The 18,573-nt window shown below is 32.7% G+C and overlaps 4 protein-coding genes across 7 annotated transcripts; 1 reads left to right on the forward strand and 3 right to left on the reverse strand.

Annotated features, from left to right (window-relative positions):
* Positions 1 to 126: 126 nt before the first annotated feature.
* Positions 127 to 5,471, reverse strand: LOC114174680 (cysteine synthase-like). Its single transcript, XM_028059508.2, has 11 exons — positions 5,359 to 5,471; positions 5,079 to 5,125; positions 4,878 to 4,987; positions 4,699 to 4,756; positions 3,872 to 4,135; positions 3,652 to 3,789; positions 3,450 to 3,501; positions 2,521 to 2,600; positions 1,556 to 1,615; positions 1,346 to 1,426; positions 127 to 408 (listed from the first exon to the last, which is right to left on the reverse strand). The coding sequence occupies exons 2-11, from the start codon at positions 5,118 to 5,120 to the stop codon at positions 316 to 318; spliced, it is 978 nt and encodes a 325-aa protein (XP_027915309.2). The 5' UTR covers positions 5,121 to 5,125; positions 5,359 to 5,471; the 3' UTR covers positions 127 to 315.
* Positions 5,472 to 9,329: 3,858 nt separating this feature from the next.
* On the reverse strand, positions 9,330 to 14,635 carry LOC114173480 (CDPK adapter, putative (DUF1423)). 4 transcript variants are annotated; one of them, XM_028057921.2, is made up of 6 exons: positions 14,546 to 14,635; positions 14,257 to 14,303; positions 11,703 to 12,039; positions 10,371 to 10,936; positions 10,205 to 10,271; positions 9,330 to 10,029 (listed from the first exon to the last, which is right to left on the reverse strand). In XM_028057921.2, the coding sequence occupies exons 2-6, from the start codon at positions 14,296 to 14,298 to the stop codon at positions 9,611 to 9,613; spliced, it is 1,431 nt and encodes a 476-aa protein (XP_027913722.2). In that variant the 5' UTR covers positions 14,299 to 14,303; positions 14,546 to 14,635; the 3' UTR covers positions 9,330 to 9,610. The 4 variants fall into 4 exon arrangements, with proteins under 4 accessions (XP_027913722.2, XP_027913721.2, XP_085524824.1 ...); XM_028057920.2 differs by having other exon boundaries at positions 14,257 to 14,310; positions 14,546 to 14,615; XM_085668698.1 differs by lacking the exon at positions 14,546 to 14,635 and adding an exon at positions 14,406 to 14,424.
* A 733-nt stretch (positions 14,636 to 15,368) lies between these two features.
* On the reverse strand, positions 15,369 to 17,903 carry LOC114166546 (Ribosomal L18p/L5e family protein). Its single transcript, XM_028051297.2, has 2 exons — positions 17,773 to 17,903; positions 15,369 to 17,676 (listed from the first exon to the last, which is right to left on the reverse strand). Exon 2 carries the CDS (start codon positions 17,545 to 17,547, stop codon positions 16,546 to 16,548), a length of 1,002 nt encoding a protein of 333 aa, XP_027907098.2. The 5' UTR covers positions 17,548 to 17,676; positions 17,773 to 17,903; the 3' UTR covers positions 15,369 to 16,545.
* Positions 15,390 to 16,206, forward strand: FDC1 (2Fe-2S ferredoxin-like superfamily protein). The gene has a single exon (XM_028051308.2). The coding sequence runs from the start codon at positions 15,544 to 15,546 to the stop codon at positions 15,985 to 15,987; it is 444 nt and encodes a 147-aa protein (XP_027907109.2). The 5' UTR covers positions 15,390 to 15,543; the 3' UTR covers positions 15,988 to 16,206.
* Positions 17,904 to 18,573: the final 670 nt, after the last annotated feature.

Raw genomic sequence — 18,573 nt, forward strand, 5'->3', positions numbered from 1 at the left:
TTTCACACCATTTTCTGCTTGTAAGAATACTATGCTCATCATATACTGACAGGCACCGGTTATTAGGACTTTCTACTGATTTTCTCTAAAAAAATAGACTATTAATAAAAAAATTACACACCGAACTTTTCACATAACACGTTCTGGGAGGCCAGGCCAACTTTATTCCCTCTTCTTTTGATACATTATTTTTAGCCTTTTGGAGCAAGTTTTGTTTAATTTTAGAAACACAAACAGTACTCTAACAATCTACGTTAAATCCTGCATAAGGTTTACAAGAAAATTCAGAAACAGGTGAAAGCCTCAAACGGGAATTCAGGTCTCAAAAGTCATGTTTTCAGCTTCGCGTCTCACGGACTCGAATAGCACGGAGGACAGGTACCTCTCTCCGAAGCTGGGAAAAACAGCCTGCACCATATCGAAATAGAACCGTAACTCAGAAAAACACACCATAGATTCAGTTGCTCAAGTGAAAAAATAGAACAGAACATGAAAATGCAGTGAAAGCTAAGTAATCATGTTTTCTTATTCGCATAAAATCAGTTCCACCGGTGATCCAGTATTCATAGACGAAAAGCTCCATCGGTATCAAAATTCCACATGCAACACCTTCTGATATACTTGGATCTTGTTCACACGATTATATTACCGAAAAATTACCATGATAATGGTTACTACTGCAGCAAGCAGCGGCAACCGACAATACACAAAACAAGTAATATCAACATATTTAGTTTTCTTTATTACCTAATATAACAATAATAATAATCATTAACAGATATTTTTTGCAATTCTAAAAAATAAAAGATCTAAAAGTCAAACATAAACTCATCCCATTTGTGAAGTCCATGTAGTCCAAGAGTTCACTGATTCCATTTTGTTTATTGCCAATGGAAACATCTAACTGGACTATTTTTGCAAGTTATTGGTTTTAACATGCAAGAATTTAATTCATATGCACTATTAGTTTGGTGTAAAACTATTTTAGATAGGCATACAATAGAGATTCACTCTGTTGCAACATCATATTAATGAATATGATGATGGTGGAGTAATGGGGTTGAGTTTCAATTAGATGTCTATGTAAAAAAAATACATATGTACATTAAACACGAAATGTAATCATAAATATATATTTTGAAGAGGACAAAAAATCACTAGCCTTCCAAATCCTTCACCAAACTTTTATATTTTGGAGAGGACAAAAAATCAATCCATCGATGCTAATATGGTCCAAGAAATCACCAGTTCATTTGATGGATATAATGCATAACGAATTAAAATTATACTACAATTATGTTATCTAAATAATTTCACGGAAATTTTAGGGATATGATAAACTTACAACAATAAGCTTGCCAGCATTTTCTGGCCTTTTTGCTATCTTAATGGCAGCAGCAGCTGCAGCTCCAGAAGATATCCCCACCTACAACAATATCCAATGTGGTTCAACCAGCTTAATTTTTACCAAATCCAGATATCCAATACAAAGTATGCTCAACCCAATATATATTAGGGGCTCGCTCTTGGCAGTTTCTATAGGTTTAGAACTTACAAATAGGCCTTCTTTAAGCGCAAGAAGTTTCGCAGTCTCTATTGCTTCGTCACTTGAAATCTGCCAGTAACACATATCTCAGGTTTGATGGAATATTAACAATTGCAACTTTAAAAACAAATACTGAGAAAAGACTAGATATTCGATAGCTTTCTAATAAAATACAACACATCAATAACAAATTTTTTTCACATATTAATTCAAATATGCATCTAAAAAATCAATTACTACAAATAGAAGTGAAGTTGTATATTGTAAAATATTTATGTCAAATCATATTCTATCTGTACTTGTATGCATAGCACCAAAATCAGCAACTAATCTTGAAACATATCAGCACTTAATCCACATGTGATGTGAAGTTTAATTAAGCAGATTAGATATAATTATGTAAACTAAGTGCACAAAAAAAATTATTGATCGTGTGCAGTTTGCCCACGAACTGGAACTTTATCTATGGCACTCAGAACTTGCCCAGGGAAGACGAGAACCATAGGGCTTTAGGACAATTTTATGTCAGAAAATAATTAAAAGGTTCTCGAACTAGAAATTACCAACCAATAGCAAAAATCTTCTTTGATTAAGTAAACATTGTATCAAAATCATCACACTAATGGAGCAGGAAACAGCCAGATCAAATGAATAATTGGATATAAAAACTATATGCACATGATTAGGGATGAGCTTGCTTGTGCTTATTTTTAGAAAATGTTGTTTTAATAGAATAAACAGGTTTAAGATTTTTATGTGTTTGACTGATCTGCTTATTTTAAAATTAAGCAGTTTTACGTTTGTTTGAAAAGCAGATCATATTTGTTTATTAAATAAATGATTATTTCAGAAATACTTATTTTAAGTTTAACCAAATGAAAATAACTATTTTCATAACCAATAATATTTTTTGAAGTACGATTACATGATCACTTGAATAATGTAATTATTATCCAGAAGAGATTAAAACTTACTTGAACAACTTCATCAAGAAGATTGACATCCAAGACACCAGGGATAAAACCAGCACCAATCCCTTGAATCTTGTGTGGACCTGAACATTCACAATGCAAATTAACCACAACTAGAAGAATAAAGTTCTTTACCTCAGCCCTAAGGATTTATTCTTGCTGAAAAATTGGGAAAACTATAGTAGTTACAACCTCAAAAGAACAAAAAAAACAAGAAAAGACAAATAGGAACTGATATGTAGTTTAAAAAGGAGTAATTTTAACATGAAGAAAAGCCAGTATAATCACAGTGACATCAACTTTATATCATTCCTGTTTAGTATGCCATTAGTTCAAACTCCAAAGAGCAATCTGGTCAGGTGACCAAGAAATGGTGTCAAGAAAAAATCACAAGGAAAGCTACAGCGAGTGTTATATTATGTAGAAAACTTAGCACTAATCTTCTTTCAATATTATGGTCGGTTGAATAAGCAAATCTCAGTCTTTCATGGACGATAGGAAGGAAAGTAACACGATGATAGTATTCAATACTATACCTACAAAACGCAATCAATTTTAAATGCCAGTCAATAGCACTTACATGGTAAACTAATCATCATGCCTTAATCCATCCACTAGGCTTGGCTACTTATCAATAAATTCCATCGTAATCATAAACCAAAATTGTAATTCCAGCAAAACATGAAAAGAAAATGGCAAGAAAGGAAAGGGTAGAAGCAGGACAAGCAAGCTTTTGCTTTATGTTTTTTGTTCTCTCCTAAAGTTCTCCTGAGTCTTTCTCAACCTTTTTCAACTAGACTCTATTCCAATTGATTTACATGGCTCTCAAACACAAGAAAGAAAATCAAATAAAACATCAACTAGTAATGCAGGGGTTTTATGGCTCACCACAAAAAGAAAAGATACAGATTATTAAAGAGGTCATTATTCACCTGGCTTTCCTCCTGAGAGCACTGGACTTTCCACTGGTTCCACACCAATCAGCTGCATAGAGGGAAAAGATGTAAAGTACATGAAAAAATAAAATAAGAATGATATAGCTATAACAGAAACTCCATTTTCAAGAAAAATATTGCTCACAAGTATCCCTAAATGTACCTAAACATGTATATCAGGGAAAAACGAAAAGCTAACCTTTACATTCGAATTCTGCTCTTTAAGATATTTTCCAGTCCCTGTTATTGTACCACCAGTGCCGATCCCAGAAACAAAAGCATCAATTTTGCCATTTGTGCCTTTCCAAATCTCAGGACCAGTGGTCTCATAATGTATCTGCAAGAAAAGTATACATTGCCCAAAGTGTAAAGAATTTGGTGCACAATTTACAGAACAAATGTACTTATTCCTTGTATACCTTCGGATTGGCAGGGTTTTCAAATTGCTGAAGTATGTAGGCATTGGGCGTCTTAGCCAATATCTCTTCAGCCTTCTGCACAGCTCCTTTCATTCCCTTCGCTGGGTCTGTCAGAACCAACTCAGCTCCAAAGGCTAATAGAATGGTTCTTCTTTCGAGACTCATAGAAGCAGGCATTGTAATTATGAGCTTGTATCCCCTGGCAGCTGCCATGAAGGCTAATCCAATGCCAGTATTACCACTTGTTGGTTCAATGAGAACACTCTTTGGTAAAATAAGAGACCCAATATCAGAATTATATGTTAAATTTCCAACTCAACGATATACTAAATTAATACCCACAATTCCCTTTCTCACTCCACCACCTCCAACTATTCTACATAACAGTTGTAAAGTCTGTAACAAAAGCTAAATAACAGTGTATTCATTCAGATTTAAAATATCAGCAACTGGAGTGATATACATTTCACTTAGGTCTACAGAAAAAAATTACATTTTTTTAAAAATTTGGGTCAAAATGAAACGTGACATATATACAGTGTTCTCTTGAAGACAAATTGAACAGATAGTTATCCTCTACGTATATTATAAGGGATATGGCAACACACCACCTTTGTCTTACTCCTTCCTTCATAATTGAAGGTTCATGAACATCATTATTTACACGAAGCAATGAATTAATCATGGTATGGCTGTTTAAATCACAATCAAAGTTCAGGCAGCAAAAAAACAGCATCCTTTGCTCCCAAAACCACAGCAGTTCAATATGACACCTTTCCTAATCTCTTAATAGCTTCTCTTCTCTTTAATTATAAAGGTACACCAACCTGTCCAGGTGTGATTAGCCCCTTCTCTTCTGCGTCCGCAATCATACTATACCCAATCCTGTGAGTCAGAAACAAGAAAACAAGCACAAAATCACGAAAAGTCATAACAAGCACAATGCCAAAAAAACATGGATTTTAAAACTCGGAATCACAACTCGTGACAGCGGAAAAAACGGCACCTGTCCTTCACACTAGAGCATGGCTCCATCAACTCGAGTTTGGCAGCAACACGAGCAACACAACCATCCGCAAGTTTGTTTAGATATACTAATGGGGTTTTACCAATCAACTGCATGGAATAAACATCAAACAACAGTACACGATCTAGCAATACAACACAAAAAACAGTGCAGAAATGGGCATCAAATGTAGAAACTCACTTCTGTAACATCTTTGGCAATTCCAGACCTTTCAGCAGCCATTATATCTGGTTACCACAAAGCAGACAAACAAAAGCTATTAGCATAGAGCCCACAAAGCTACCAAAAGGCATGCACACCCATTAAAAGGAAAAGGAAGAAGTAACAAACCTACCACTGATATTGATGGATTGGGATTGATTAGGGACAAATAAACACTAATTAAGATGTGTAATTAGGAAAAATAGTTTGATTATTTTAATGGAAGATCATAAAAAAAAAAAAAAAAAAAAACAATGACCTTTAGAATCGGGAACGACGATACCACGGCAAGCACAGCTCCGATCTCCGATGTACACAAAGCTGACAAGACAACACTTACATTTCAGTCATATTTATAGGAAACTAAAACGGTGTAGTATCACGCAATTTTTTATACTTTAATTTAAGTTTTCTTATTAATAAAATAACTTTTTAATTTAACTTATTTATTATATTTATAAGTCCACAATATTTTAAATAACGATTAAATATATTTTTGTCATTCCAATATTTTAAATAAGAATTAAATATGTATTTATCTCTTAACTTTTAATAAATTTTAAAATTAGTTCATTATAAAACTTTAATCAATTTAGTCTTTCATCTTTTGAAATATGTGGATTTTGTTTTTTTATTCTAATTTTGTTAAATTTATTTGACATTTCAAGCAAGTTTCATAATAATATTTGACTTGACATTAAAGCAAAAATGTGTCAAATAATATGAACAACTCAAATACATACGAAATATCAAATAAATTTAACCAAATTTTGTTAAAAGGATTAAATTCACGTATTTCAAAAGATAAATGACTAGATTGGTTCAAAATTTCAAAATAGACTAATTCTAAAATTTACTGAAAGTTAAGAGATAAAAACGTGTTTAACCATTGAAATAATTACTATTTTACATTACAAAATTTGTTGAAACTTTTGTCTAAATTTTAGGCTGGTCACTAAATTAGTTTCCCAACATTTTTGCTCCATTTCTATTGCAAAGTCGTTGTCTAAAGTCGTGATTATTATTTTTTTACTGCTTTGTAATTTTTTATTGAAATCCAAAAGCTTTATAAGATTTTATTTTTAGTATTTAATTAATTGTTAATAAAAAAAAACTATGCTTTTAAGAAAGTTACTCTTATTAAAATGTAGATTCTTAAATTTTATATTATGTGAACACGTTTCAATAAAAGATGTCTGACAAAATTGTATTTAAAATGTTGAATATGACTAATTAAATATTTTCAATTTTTAATTTGCAAGCATGAGAATGAATTAGGGGAACTGATTGGATTAGAGATTAATTAAACTCACCACGTGGATTCATTAACAAACCAAATCCCTCAAAACAAAACAATAAAAGAGTATTCGTGCACCGTACAATTCCTGCTTACATCGCAAGCAAATTTTTTATTGTTTTTTCTTACACAGAATCGCTACGGCCATAATATGAAAATAAATATTCTCTCGGGGATTGAAATTATTTTTTTAAGGGATTAATTTACTAAAAAATAAAGAGGGTTAGTTGAGAATAAAAAGAGATTAAATAAACAACTAAATAAAAAACGCAACTTTTGTGCCTGTGTAATTTTTTTTCTATATTTTTATTTTCCCTTTAATTATAAATATGCACCTTTATTTATGCTTTTCTCTTTTTATTTTATTTCATTCACACGTATTTATTAAATTTTAACAATCTTTTTTATAATTTGAGTTTTGAATAGTTTTAAAATATTAAAAAAAAATATTTAAAATATATTATTTCAAATTATAAGAAATGTCACTTCAAATTATAGAAGAAAATTATTAAAATTTAGTGGTTAAAAATTAATTTTTACAGACGAGTAATTTATTTCTCAAAATTTAATAATTTTTTGAATCCATATTCAACGAATTTTTTTTTTCAATCAATACTGGTTGGGTAAGTCTAATAGTTTCATATTTAATAGTTGAGATGAGGAGAGTAATTTAAATATTTTGATATTTTAATTTCAAAAATAAAATCGTGACAGAATCTTAAAAATTTTAAAATCAATAATATTCTCAAAGATTGATCTTAAATATATACTATCAGAGTGAATTTGAACTCGAAATGTTAATATTTTGGGTAAAAATAAAATCTCCTCGTCTGAAAAAAAAAATCCATTTCGTTTAAGATGTACATTCTAAAGCGAATGATTTAAAATTAAAAAAAAAATTGTTAAGAATACGAAAAAATATTTTATTAAAATGTGTCATTAAAATTAGGTCTTTATACAGTTTTTTTAATTAATTGAGTCCATATGTTTTAAAAAAACTCATTTATTATGACATATTTTTATAAAAGAAAACGAACTTACTATTTATGTTCTATTAAATTATTTTTAGCGTTATTTGTAACTTTCACGTATCATAATCAGTTTTATTAAATTAGCGTTATTTGTAACTTTCACGTATCAAAATCATATGATTGAAAAAAACAAGATGACATAAATTTTATTTGTGATAAACCTAAATTTTAACAAAGAACACCTATAAACGATATTAATTTCAATTTAGTCACTTTAAAGAAATAAATCATATTAAGTATATTTATAAAGAAGAAAGAATTCAATTGTCTTAAAAACAAAATATAACGACTAAAACGAATTAAATATCTAAATGTAGAACTTTAAGTTAATTGAGATGGTAAAGGAAAGACTTTGACTTGATTGTAAAAAGCTTAGACTCTTTTAACTTATTTATTAAATGTCTGATTTAGACCTTTTAAAATTTCTTTTTAATTAAAAATGTCAAACTGTAGGCTTAAATAAATTTGTCAAGTGTTAATCGTATAATTTACTACATTTAATCAGTTTCTTTTTTTTTAATTTATAAAACTCAAATTATTATATGATAAATTAAAGTTCAATTTTTTTTTAACTACAATTTAGTTTATATAAATTAAATTGTTATTTTTGGAAGGAAATGATCGTGACTAATAACACAATGGTTTAAGAAGAGAATAGGAGCATTGCACAATTCTTATTTGATTTTTTTTCTTTCTATGTTATTTTTTTCTTATTACTTAATTATTCTTGTTTATAAATCTTTCTCTTGTTTTTGGTGTACGTTGTACATTTTTAATGCAATAACTTATTGTTTGTTGAATTTTTTTAATACTAATTTTAAAAAATAAATAATAGTTTATAAGATGAAGGGGTTGATAATTCTAAACTTATTTACCTAGTCAGAGTGATTGGATTGTCTATAAATGTTGCATATTTTTATCAAGTTTGGCTAAGAATTAAAAAATGACTATGATTGATAAATAGATAAATTACAAAATAATGATATCATGCTTATAACTGCGAAGTATAGCTTAAATTCGTTTCTCCTCCTAATATATGGCGAAAGTGGGTGGAATATATTATTCAAACATCAAAGAAAGAAATGAGTAGAAGCAAATAGAAAGTCAAACATTTTAGGATTTTAGGGTTAAATCTGTATTTGATTAATTTAAATTTAAGTAAAATTTAGAATTAGTCACTTTTGAAATTTTTTAACTAATTTAGTTCTTCATCTTTAAAAATATGTAAATTTAGTTTTTTTAAACAAATTTTGTTAATTTTATCTTACATTTCAAGCACATTTCATTCATAATAGTATTTGAATTGTTTACACCGTTTGATACATTTTCGCTTAAATATTAACTCTAATATTATCATAAAATACGTTTAAAATATCAAATAAACTTAACAAAATTTGATAAGAAAAACTAAATTCACGCATTTTTAAAAATAAAAGACTAAATTGATATAAAATTTTGAAAAGAGACTAATTTCAAAATTCACTTAAACTTGAGATAAAAAACATATTTAACCCTATAATTTATTTAGGGTAAAATGCATTATTTAAAAATAAAAAACATATTTAACCCTATAATTTATTTAGGGTAAAATGCATTATTTAAAAAAAAAACTAGTTTTACTATTAAATCAACTCCCCGAATTTCAATCCTCAAAGGCAATGTGAGAGCAAAGTGCCAATATTTTTTTAACTTTAGACTTTGATAGAATATATATTTAATGGAAAAAAAATACAATTAAACAAGTTAATGAATTTCAGACTTCAGTACTTAAAAAGGGCAACATAAGACTAATTATGGGGTAAGATGAGAACTAAGATTATCTGGCATGAGTGTTCCTAAATACTTTGTTCTCAATGAAGCATGGAATTCAATATTGAGAATGATGTCATTGTAACTAGACTGTTCGATGCTAAGTTTAAAAACCATTTTTAAAAATGTTTCGATAGAGAATTTTAACAGCTGAACTATTATGAAGTATATTACAACAGCAATGAACAAATCTATGCTTTGTACACCACCTAACTACATCTTGTGTATCAGTTTATATAGTCGCTCAGAGAAATGCCACTTGATTTTGTTTGGCAGAATATCAATGATGGTATGAAAGAATGCAATGTAATGCTAAAACTACGAAAAAAATCTGAGAAAAGTCAAAATTGTCACAACCTCAAAGATTTGTCAATTTAATCTATCACTTTAAAGCCAAAGTGTTCCTTTAGAATATTACTGGAGGTCTTACCAAAACCATTGGCTACCTTCTTCATGATTTCAAATTTAACCACCTCCCGTCTTATCTGTTTCTTTCTCTCTCTTACAACAGCACTAGGCGAGACCTCTGATGCAGATGAGATTTGACCAACCCATGCATTTTTTTCATGGTCCAGTTGCTGATACAAATTTTGCAAATGGGTTTTTTGTGCTCGAAGTGTTTCTTCAACCACCTTGTATTCAAGCTCCTGGGACTTTCTAAAATCCTGGAGAACCCGATCTACCTCAGTCTCAAGTTTTAATGAACGGGGTAGAAAATTATAAGATTCCAACCCCGACTTAGCTTCAAAACGGTCCTCATTGATTGTGACTTGCATCACATCACTGCTATTATCTGATAAACAAACACATGATATTCAGTATGTTAAGTAGAGTGCACAGAGATGATAAATGGTCAAATTCAGACTTTTTGCATCTCCATAAGCATGTAATCAATGCTATGGTATTAGTAGCAGTCGAAAATAGTAAAAATAGACATGTACAGATAACAGGAGAGGATATTTATTTACCTGTACAATGAGCTATAAGACTGTCATCATCCTTCCAGATATCTTCAAGATTAGTTCCACATTTAAGCTGATGAAAACTATTAAATTGGTCATAAGCCTTCAAAGTACGCGAGAGAACAAGCAATATAGTTTTTATGTCTATTACCAGAATATCATTTAAAAATACCTTTGAGATTGTCAATTCAATATAACGTAGCAGCTCCTTTGCAGCGGGTTTCTCTGAACCGCGCAAGAGACAAGCACCAAGATTTAAAATCTTCTTCAGAATTTCATCATCCAAATCCGTAGTTTTACACGTTTGTAGAAGATTATTAACATGAGAAATCATATCAGTCCTCCCATCACAGCGTCGGCAGTGGTACCCAGCATCTAGTCCAATACTTCCTCCAACTTTGCCAGCCAAGAGACATCGGAGGGCACATTCAATATGAGCAACGTGGCCACAAATTCCCACACCAGCAGCATTCACTTGACACTTGATGTAACTATAGCCACCATAAGCTGTACAGACAGTTTTGCTGCAAAGAATGCAACAACAGTCACGGCAAAACATAGGTTCAGAACAGCAGATATCACAAGGCATGGCTGGTGAATATTTTTCTACTTCTTCTAACACCAGACTAGAGCACTTCTTATTATTTGCTTTACACTTGACAACATCCTCACCGTCGGAGTCACAATGTTCTTGTGCTATCTGTTGAAGAGGTATAGCAGCTATTGGTGCTTCATTGCCTGTGAGCAAAAGTAGTTATTTAGCACTGTGACATAATTTTAATAAGCAAAACAAGTACGTCACTGACTGCTGAGGGACACTGTAAAACATGAAAAAGAAAACATAAGTAGGATGAAAGATAACGGTTTTATACAAACGTTCGCAACTGCAGTTGCCCTGTCAAGGAATTTTAACTCAGCACAACCACATCACGACAACACCACTAAAATTAAAAGCCTATGCAGTATAGTGTATAATTCTGCTAGTCTATGGTAAGATGTTGGTAGCAAAAATGATTTACCTATCGCATTGATAAAATTCATATGCCTATAGAGTATCATCATGTGAAGAACTTTATCTTTATTCTTCCGTGTAATGTAATCAGATTTGTCACCTCTTTATTAAATAAAATATTCTCCGTATGTGCAGATAACATTGTTATAAAAATATAAAAATATAGAATTACATTTATAACTCAGTTCAGAAAAAAAAAAACAAAAAAAAAAAACATAAAAACAGAGCAACAGAACTCAGCAGATAGTTTATTAGAATCAATGAAACAAATAGTGGAAAAACAATAACTAACATTGAAAAATGGCACTAACAAATTCAGAGCAGGAAATGAAAAAAAGACCATTACAAATGAAAAAGATGAAATTAAAGGAAATTAATAGAGAAAAGAGATATCCTAGAATCAAATGAAAAAACAGATATATGCAACATCTGAAAAATCCTACTAAAAAGCATTGGATATTGCTTAGGAATAAGTAACAGGAGAAAAGCGACCGTTAGCTGATGATAGAGCGGGAATCTTCCAGGAGAAAGAAGCAAAAAAGGCATTATGATCATGCTCAGGAAAATATTTCTTGACATAGCGTTCAACGGCAAGCTTGCTCGCAAAGATATGTTGTTTGCTGAATGTGCCTGAACCTGACCCTGTGTTCTCCTTCTCCTCCTTCAACATGTGGACTAGTCGACTTGGCAAATACAGATACCGATCCTGGAAGTGCGTGCCAGCGGGGGCAATTCTCCGTCCAGCTCTCCATCCCCAAACATCACCCTGTTCTGGCCAATTTTCTGGTGCATATGGATATCCCTCACCAGACATTTCTGGTATCACTGGCTGTAGGTAAAATAAATCATTATCCTCCATCTCAACGCATTGTAAACCAAATTAGAATCACAAATATAAAACTCAGTTCATGAAAATGCCAGAGCAACAGAACTAGAGAGAAATTTTGTTAGAATTAACGAAATAGATCATGAAAAACGAAACTAACGCATTCAAAGCAGGAAATTAGAGAAAGGCCAATCCAAAAATTAAAGGGAACGTTACCATTATTACCACTTGCTGGTTCAATGAGAACACCCTTCACTAAAATAAGAAACCCAAATATCAATATTATATATTAGGGTGAATAGTTTTTGGAGTTCTCGAAGTTGTATGTCACCTTCTAGTTAGTCTCTAAAAGCATGAAAATTCAAAATTTGTACCCCAAGATAAAACCCGTCATGTTAGTCTTGTGTAACAATTAATTTACTGACATGACATATATCAGCCACCACCTTCTCCTCAACTTTAGCATGACAGGTAGCAGCAAACATGTCACTCAATGTATCGTGTCAGTAAATTAACTTTGTTAGTTAACATAATACATACAAAAGACTAACTTGAAAGACTGATCTTACTTTCAGTTGAAAATTTTGAGTTTTGACACTTTCAAGAACTGACTAGAAAGCGACATGCACTTTTAAGGATCCAAAAGACTATTCATCTTATATATTAAATTGGCAACTCAAACATGCACTAAATTAATATCCATAACCCCCCTTCTCATTTTACCACTTCCAACTATTCTACATAGCATTTGTAAGTCCAACAAGAACAAATTAATAGTGTATTCATTTATATTTGAAATATCAGCTTCTAGAGCAATATAAAATTTCACTTTCTACACAAAAAAATTGGGTGAAACTGAAACGTTCCATATATATATATATATATAGGAGGGTATATGATAACCTTCATCAAAGCGGTTGATCCAACCAAAGCTTGTGTTATCCTCTATGTATACTATGAGAGATATGGCAATGCACCACTTTTTTCTTATTCCTTCCTTCATAATTGAAGGTGTTCAGGGAAATGATTATGAGTTAATCATTAATAACACGAACAATATGTCTTCTTTCTTTCTTGAGGCGTGGTTAAGCACTGCCTTTTTAAGAACTTTTAAGAATTTGTCCGTATTGCGGAAGTTCCCAAAGTATAACAGGAACCTCTGCTGTGGTATACCCAGGGAACAACAGGAACCTTCGGTGTGATATAGCTAGAGTACAACAAGAGCCTCTAATGTTGTAGATCGAAGCTATAAAGCTGGCAAGTGTATAAGAAGAGAACCAAGAATAACGAAAGAAGAGGTCGAAGGTTTATTCTGAAGGACCCCCTGTTTATGGAGGCCCAGACATGACCAACACGATCACACACGAAAACAGGAGTAGTGTTACAAGAAAGGAGGAAAGGGAAAAAAAAAAAAAAACAATAAATAAAGCTTATAACAGAAAAGGCCTTGGATCCTCTTTATGGCACTTGCAGGCTAGAGTGGGGAATCAGCAAGCACAAAAACTCTTGCTACCACTTCAAAATTATAACATGATGGTATAGAAGCACTTGAGCATAGAAGGGGGAAATCGGCAAGCACCACAAATTCTGGTACCCACTTTGTATTTATAATTAACATTGGCATATAAACGTGAACTAGGCAATGTGAGACTTTTGCCTTTTGGAATAGCACATATAGTATAACAGGTATAACTGCTTACATCACAATCAAAGTTCTGGCAGTTAAAAACCCCATCATTTGCTCCCACACTATAGCAATTCAACATGACACCTTTCCTAATCTCTTACTAGCTTCAATTCTCTTTAACTATCAAGGCATACCAACCTTTCCAGGTGTGATAAGCCCCTTCCCTTCTGCTCCCCCAATCATACTATACCCAATCCTGAGCGTCGGAAAAAGATAAAAAGAAGGAAAAAAAAGAGCACTAAATCACAAAAACTCACATAACAAGAACAATGCTACTAAAGCATTGATTTAGAACTCAGAATCACAACTCGTGACCGTGGAAAAATAGTTACCTGTCCTTCACACCAGAGCATTGCTCCATCATTTCGAGTTTGGCAGCAACTCGGGAAACACAACCATCCGCAAGTTTATTTAGATATACTAATGGGGTTTTACCAATCGACTTCGAAGAATAAACATCGTACAACGATACATAATTTTGCAACACAATACAAAAAACCGAGCAGAAATGAGCATCAAATACAGAAACTCACTTCTGTAACATCTTTGGCAATTCCAGACCTTTCAGCAGCCATTATATCTGGTCACTACAAAGCAGACAAACAAAAGCTATTAGCATAGAGCCCACAGAGCTACCAAAAGACACACACCCATTAAAAGAAAAAAGAAGTAACAAGACAACCAGTGATATTGATGGATGGAGATTGATTAGTGAGAAATCAACCCTAATTAAGATGCGTATAAGCAAAAAATAGTTTGATTAATTAAGTGGAAGATCATAAAAAGAAACAAAAGTGAATTTGAGGAACGGGAACGAGATACCAAGGCAAGCACAGCGCCGATCTACAAGTACGCAAAGCTAAACTTAACATATATTTCAGTCATATTTATCGGAAAGAAAAACGGTGTAGTACTTATTATTATTTTATATACTTTAATTTAAGTTTTCTAATTAAGGAAATAAATTTTTTATTTATTTAATTTTTATATTTATCAACCCATTACAGTATTGGAAATAATTATAAATATTTTTTATAAAATTTATCGAAACTTTTATCTAAATTTTACACAGTTCACTAAAGTAACATGGATTGAATGCCGGATGGGAAAGATCGAAAAAAATAAATAAAGCACAAGATATTTATTTGCTTCAGTATAATAAATAAAAATTAAATATGAATAAAATATTGACATTATAATTATATCTATATAACAAACGTAAACATACTTAATATTAAAAAATGTATTTACGACATATTACTTATATTGAAATTAATTATCTTTTAAATATTATATATATATATATATTATGTATTTTGAAATATAATTAATTCGGAATAATCGTTTTTCGTTTTTCATATATCTATTAACTTTACCTCTTTTATCTGTTACCTTCCAACTTTTCACTTCGTAAATTTTAATTTGGAAACAGATGAGAAGTAATTTCAAAGGATCCGCTTTCCAAAGCTTTCCATTTTTACTAATATAACCCATACCACGTCATAATTGGATTTAGTTACAACCGATTTGAAATTTGACAGGCCGAGAGAAAATAACAAAAACTAATTTTTGGGCCGTGCAACCCCTGAAAGCAATTTTTTTATCATTTTCTTTTTGGCAACGGAATCATAATACGAAAATAAAATTGTGTCAGGAATAGAAACTAATTTCTTTGTTTACCATTAATTAAAGGAAGTATGTGAAAAAGGTGATCCCCACTTTTCCCCCAGAAAGTCTTATCCTTTCATCCACCACACGACGCTTCGCCCCATCGGAGAAAAAACATCACTTCCGTTTCCATCGGAGCAAACAACCTCGGCATGGGAAGCCTTCAGTTAGCAACACCACCCTACACGCTCTTCCGATGGGGGCACCCCACCCTGAAGCTCTCTACTGTTTCACAGGTGAAGCCTCGGCAGCAAGGGCTTGGTTTGCGTCCACTGAGTGTGAGGTCCTACAAAGTGGTGATTGAGCAGGAGGGACAGACCATTCCACTGGAAGTTGAAGCTGACGAGACCATTCTGTCAAAGGCATTGGAATCTGGCTTACCTGTGCCTCATGACTGCAAGCTCGGTGTTTGTATGACATGCCCTGCTCGTCTCATCAGTGGATCTGTTGATCAGAGTGAAGGAATGCTCAGCGATGATGTGGTGGAGCGAGGTTATACACTCTTGTGTGTCTCCTACCCTCAATCCGATTGCCATATTAAGGTTATCCCGGAGGAGGAGCTGCTGTCATTGCAGTTGGCCACAGCCAATGACTAGTCTGTGTTTGAGTTTTGAATGTAGGGTACTTCATTCCGAGCTGCTGCTGCTGGCTCTGGTTAACAGCGTTGAGTCTTTGCTTGTTTCTTTATTCGCTGGTGTAGCTCTGGTTTTTTATATACTTCTGTTCTGTTATGTAGTTTCTTGTTGATGCATGGAACATAATTGTACTTGTACAACATTTGATTCATACTAGAAAAGACACCAACTTTCCAACAATGCTGATAAATGGTTATCTAGGATACGAACTAAATGTGGTTATCATTTGCAATTTTATTTAAAAACTTCAAACCTTATTCACATATTTAAGGGTGGAATCCAAAGTTCACATTTACCGAATGATTCAAACCCTACCTAGGCTAGACTTACCAAGGTTTTAAGAAACTGTTCATGCACAACTTCAGCCATAACATCAAAAGTATTGGGGTTACCATGATCAGAACTGCAGTTGCAGTCGCACATTTGTTGACGATTTCTCTCAACATCGAATATGGTGTCAAGTAAAAGGATTCAAAATCCCTTCCATTTATATATATAATGCCGAATAAAATGCACACGTCAGGTGATGCGGTTGAATGGTTTCTTGGGTCTCTGCTTAATCTTTACTTTAACGTTGATGCCATTGTCAATGATGGACTGAAGAACAATCTGAAGCTTTCCCTCCACCCTTTCTCCTTTCCTTGGAGTGTAAATCACGTCATGGATATCATCACCCAATGCTCTCTGAGCTAGAATTGCCCCCACTGCGGCACAAGTGGCTTTGTTCTTGGTAGAAGCCAGGTCAAACTTGAAGTCCTTGGAAATGGAATGTGCCACAGCAACAACCTTGCTCGTTACCCTGTGAACAACGGAAGCACGAACAGAGGCTTTTGATATGAAAATGTCCAAGCAAAATGGTTCATGATAAGGACCTGTAAGCTGGTTAAACGTGGGAGTCCTCTGCCTCTTGTTCACACTAGGCCCATCATTGATTTCGTCCACACGGGGCACAACACTTTTGCTTCTAGCCAAATCATCAACTCTGGGAACCTTGTGATCTTTGGAAACCAAATTTGGAGTCGTTTTAGCTTTCTTCACCTCCTCTTTTTTCTTGGAAGATTTCTTCCTATGAAAATCAAAATTATACTCTTCAAACTCCTTGGAGCTGCGCTCAAGCTTATAAAACAGATTGCCACGAACTCTCATGTTATCTATGTCCTCAAAATCTAGTTCACCCTCAACATGATCATCAATGGCCTCGTCGGTCTCTTGCGAACCAAAGGAACCAGCTCTTGATGCAGGTCCCCTCCAGGCTTGTGCCACCCCAGATGAGACACCCCAAGTATCATGATCCACAAGTTCAACATCAAACCCAGTTGAGGGATGATTGAAGTCGGAGAAAATTGGAGAAAGATGGAGGCTGGTAGAGTATTCAGAAGGGGGCACGGTTGCAGAACTGGATGCTGCGTCAATGTCTTTGGTAGGAAGGGTGGTGAGCGTCTTGAAGCAGAGATTGAATGTCCTGGAGAGAAAATGCTGATTGCATAAGGTGGCACCCTTTCTTGCTTGCAAGGATAACATGACCAGAGATTTGAAAAAAAAGAAACTTCAAAAACAAGTTGATGCCAAATGCTCGCAGCAGCAAAACACCGAACAGTTGGCGTGCAGAACGTCCGTGAAGCTCGTAGTGATTGCCTTCAGAGACACGACCTTAAGGAATACGAAAATTAATGAACAGATAGATTAAAGCAATCTGAAATCTATTTGATTAAAAATCAGTGAAACAAGTATTGGAGTTAAGGGAACCTTTTTCCTTTGTACTCTTCTCTTGCGCCTATAATGAATATAAAATTCAAACGAGTGTGGTCAAATCAGTTTGATTATGCAGACGAATAGATAAACGAAATCTGAATATGTTTCATGTGTGTCAACAATTAATAATAGTTATCATCATAATAAATAATCAAGTAAAAAATATTATTTTAAAACAAATATTACAGAATATATATATATATATATATATATATATATATATATATATATTATTGACTTATTGTAAAAAAATAAAAAACTATATGTAGTATAATAGTATTACTCTTGGAAACAAGTAGCCTGTCAGCTATTTTCTTTTTATCTAAAATTTTATTAAATTGTTTACTTGACATTATTATGTTTGCAATTACAAAGTCTATCCCGTTTGTAACTTTTTCAGAATTCAAATTCACAGTAATTATTATTTAAGTTTATAATATGTGTTCCGTTTATTATTAGGGTCATTTTAAGCACAGTAATTTTGTGAGTTTACAAAAATTAGTTTCTGGCTTTATTCAACTCGATACAGGTTTGATTATACATAATGTGTGTATGATTTAAGTCAATCCAACTTAAGTATGACTTTATATGAGGTGAATCCAACTCAACCAGATTCAATGTAATCCGATCCAATCTGACATGTTACATTACAGTTTGATTAGACCAAACATGGACTCGAATTAATTTAAACTAATATGGATCTAAAGGGGACTTCTCCCTGCATTCCCAAACCTTCTCTTGTACCCCAATAATGACTCTTTTGACCCTAATCAAAAGTATTAAACGGATTCCGAA

Source organism: Vigna unguiculata, chromosome 2, assembly GCF_037176805.1.
Source record: "Vigna unguiculata cultivar grain cowpea cultivar isolate G323 ecotype 2 chromosome 2, ASM3717680v1, whole genome shotgun sequence".
Taxonomy (NCBI): domain Eukaryota; kingdom Viridiplantae; phylum Streptophyta; class Magnoliopsida; order Fabales; family Fabaceae; genus Vigna; species Vigna unguiculata.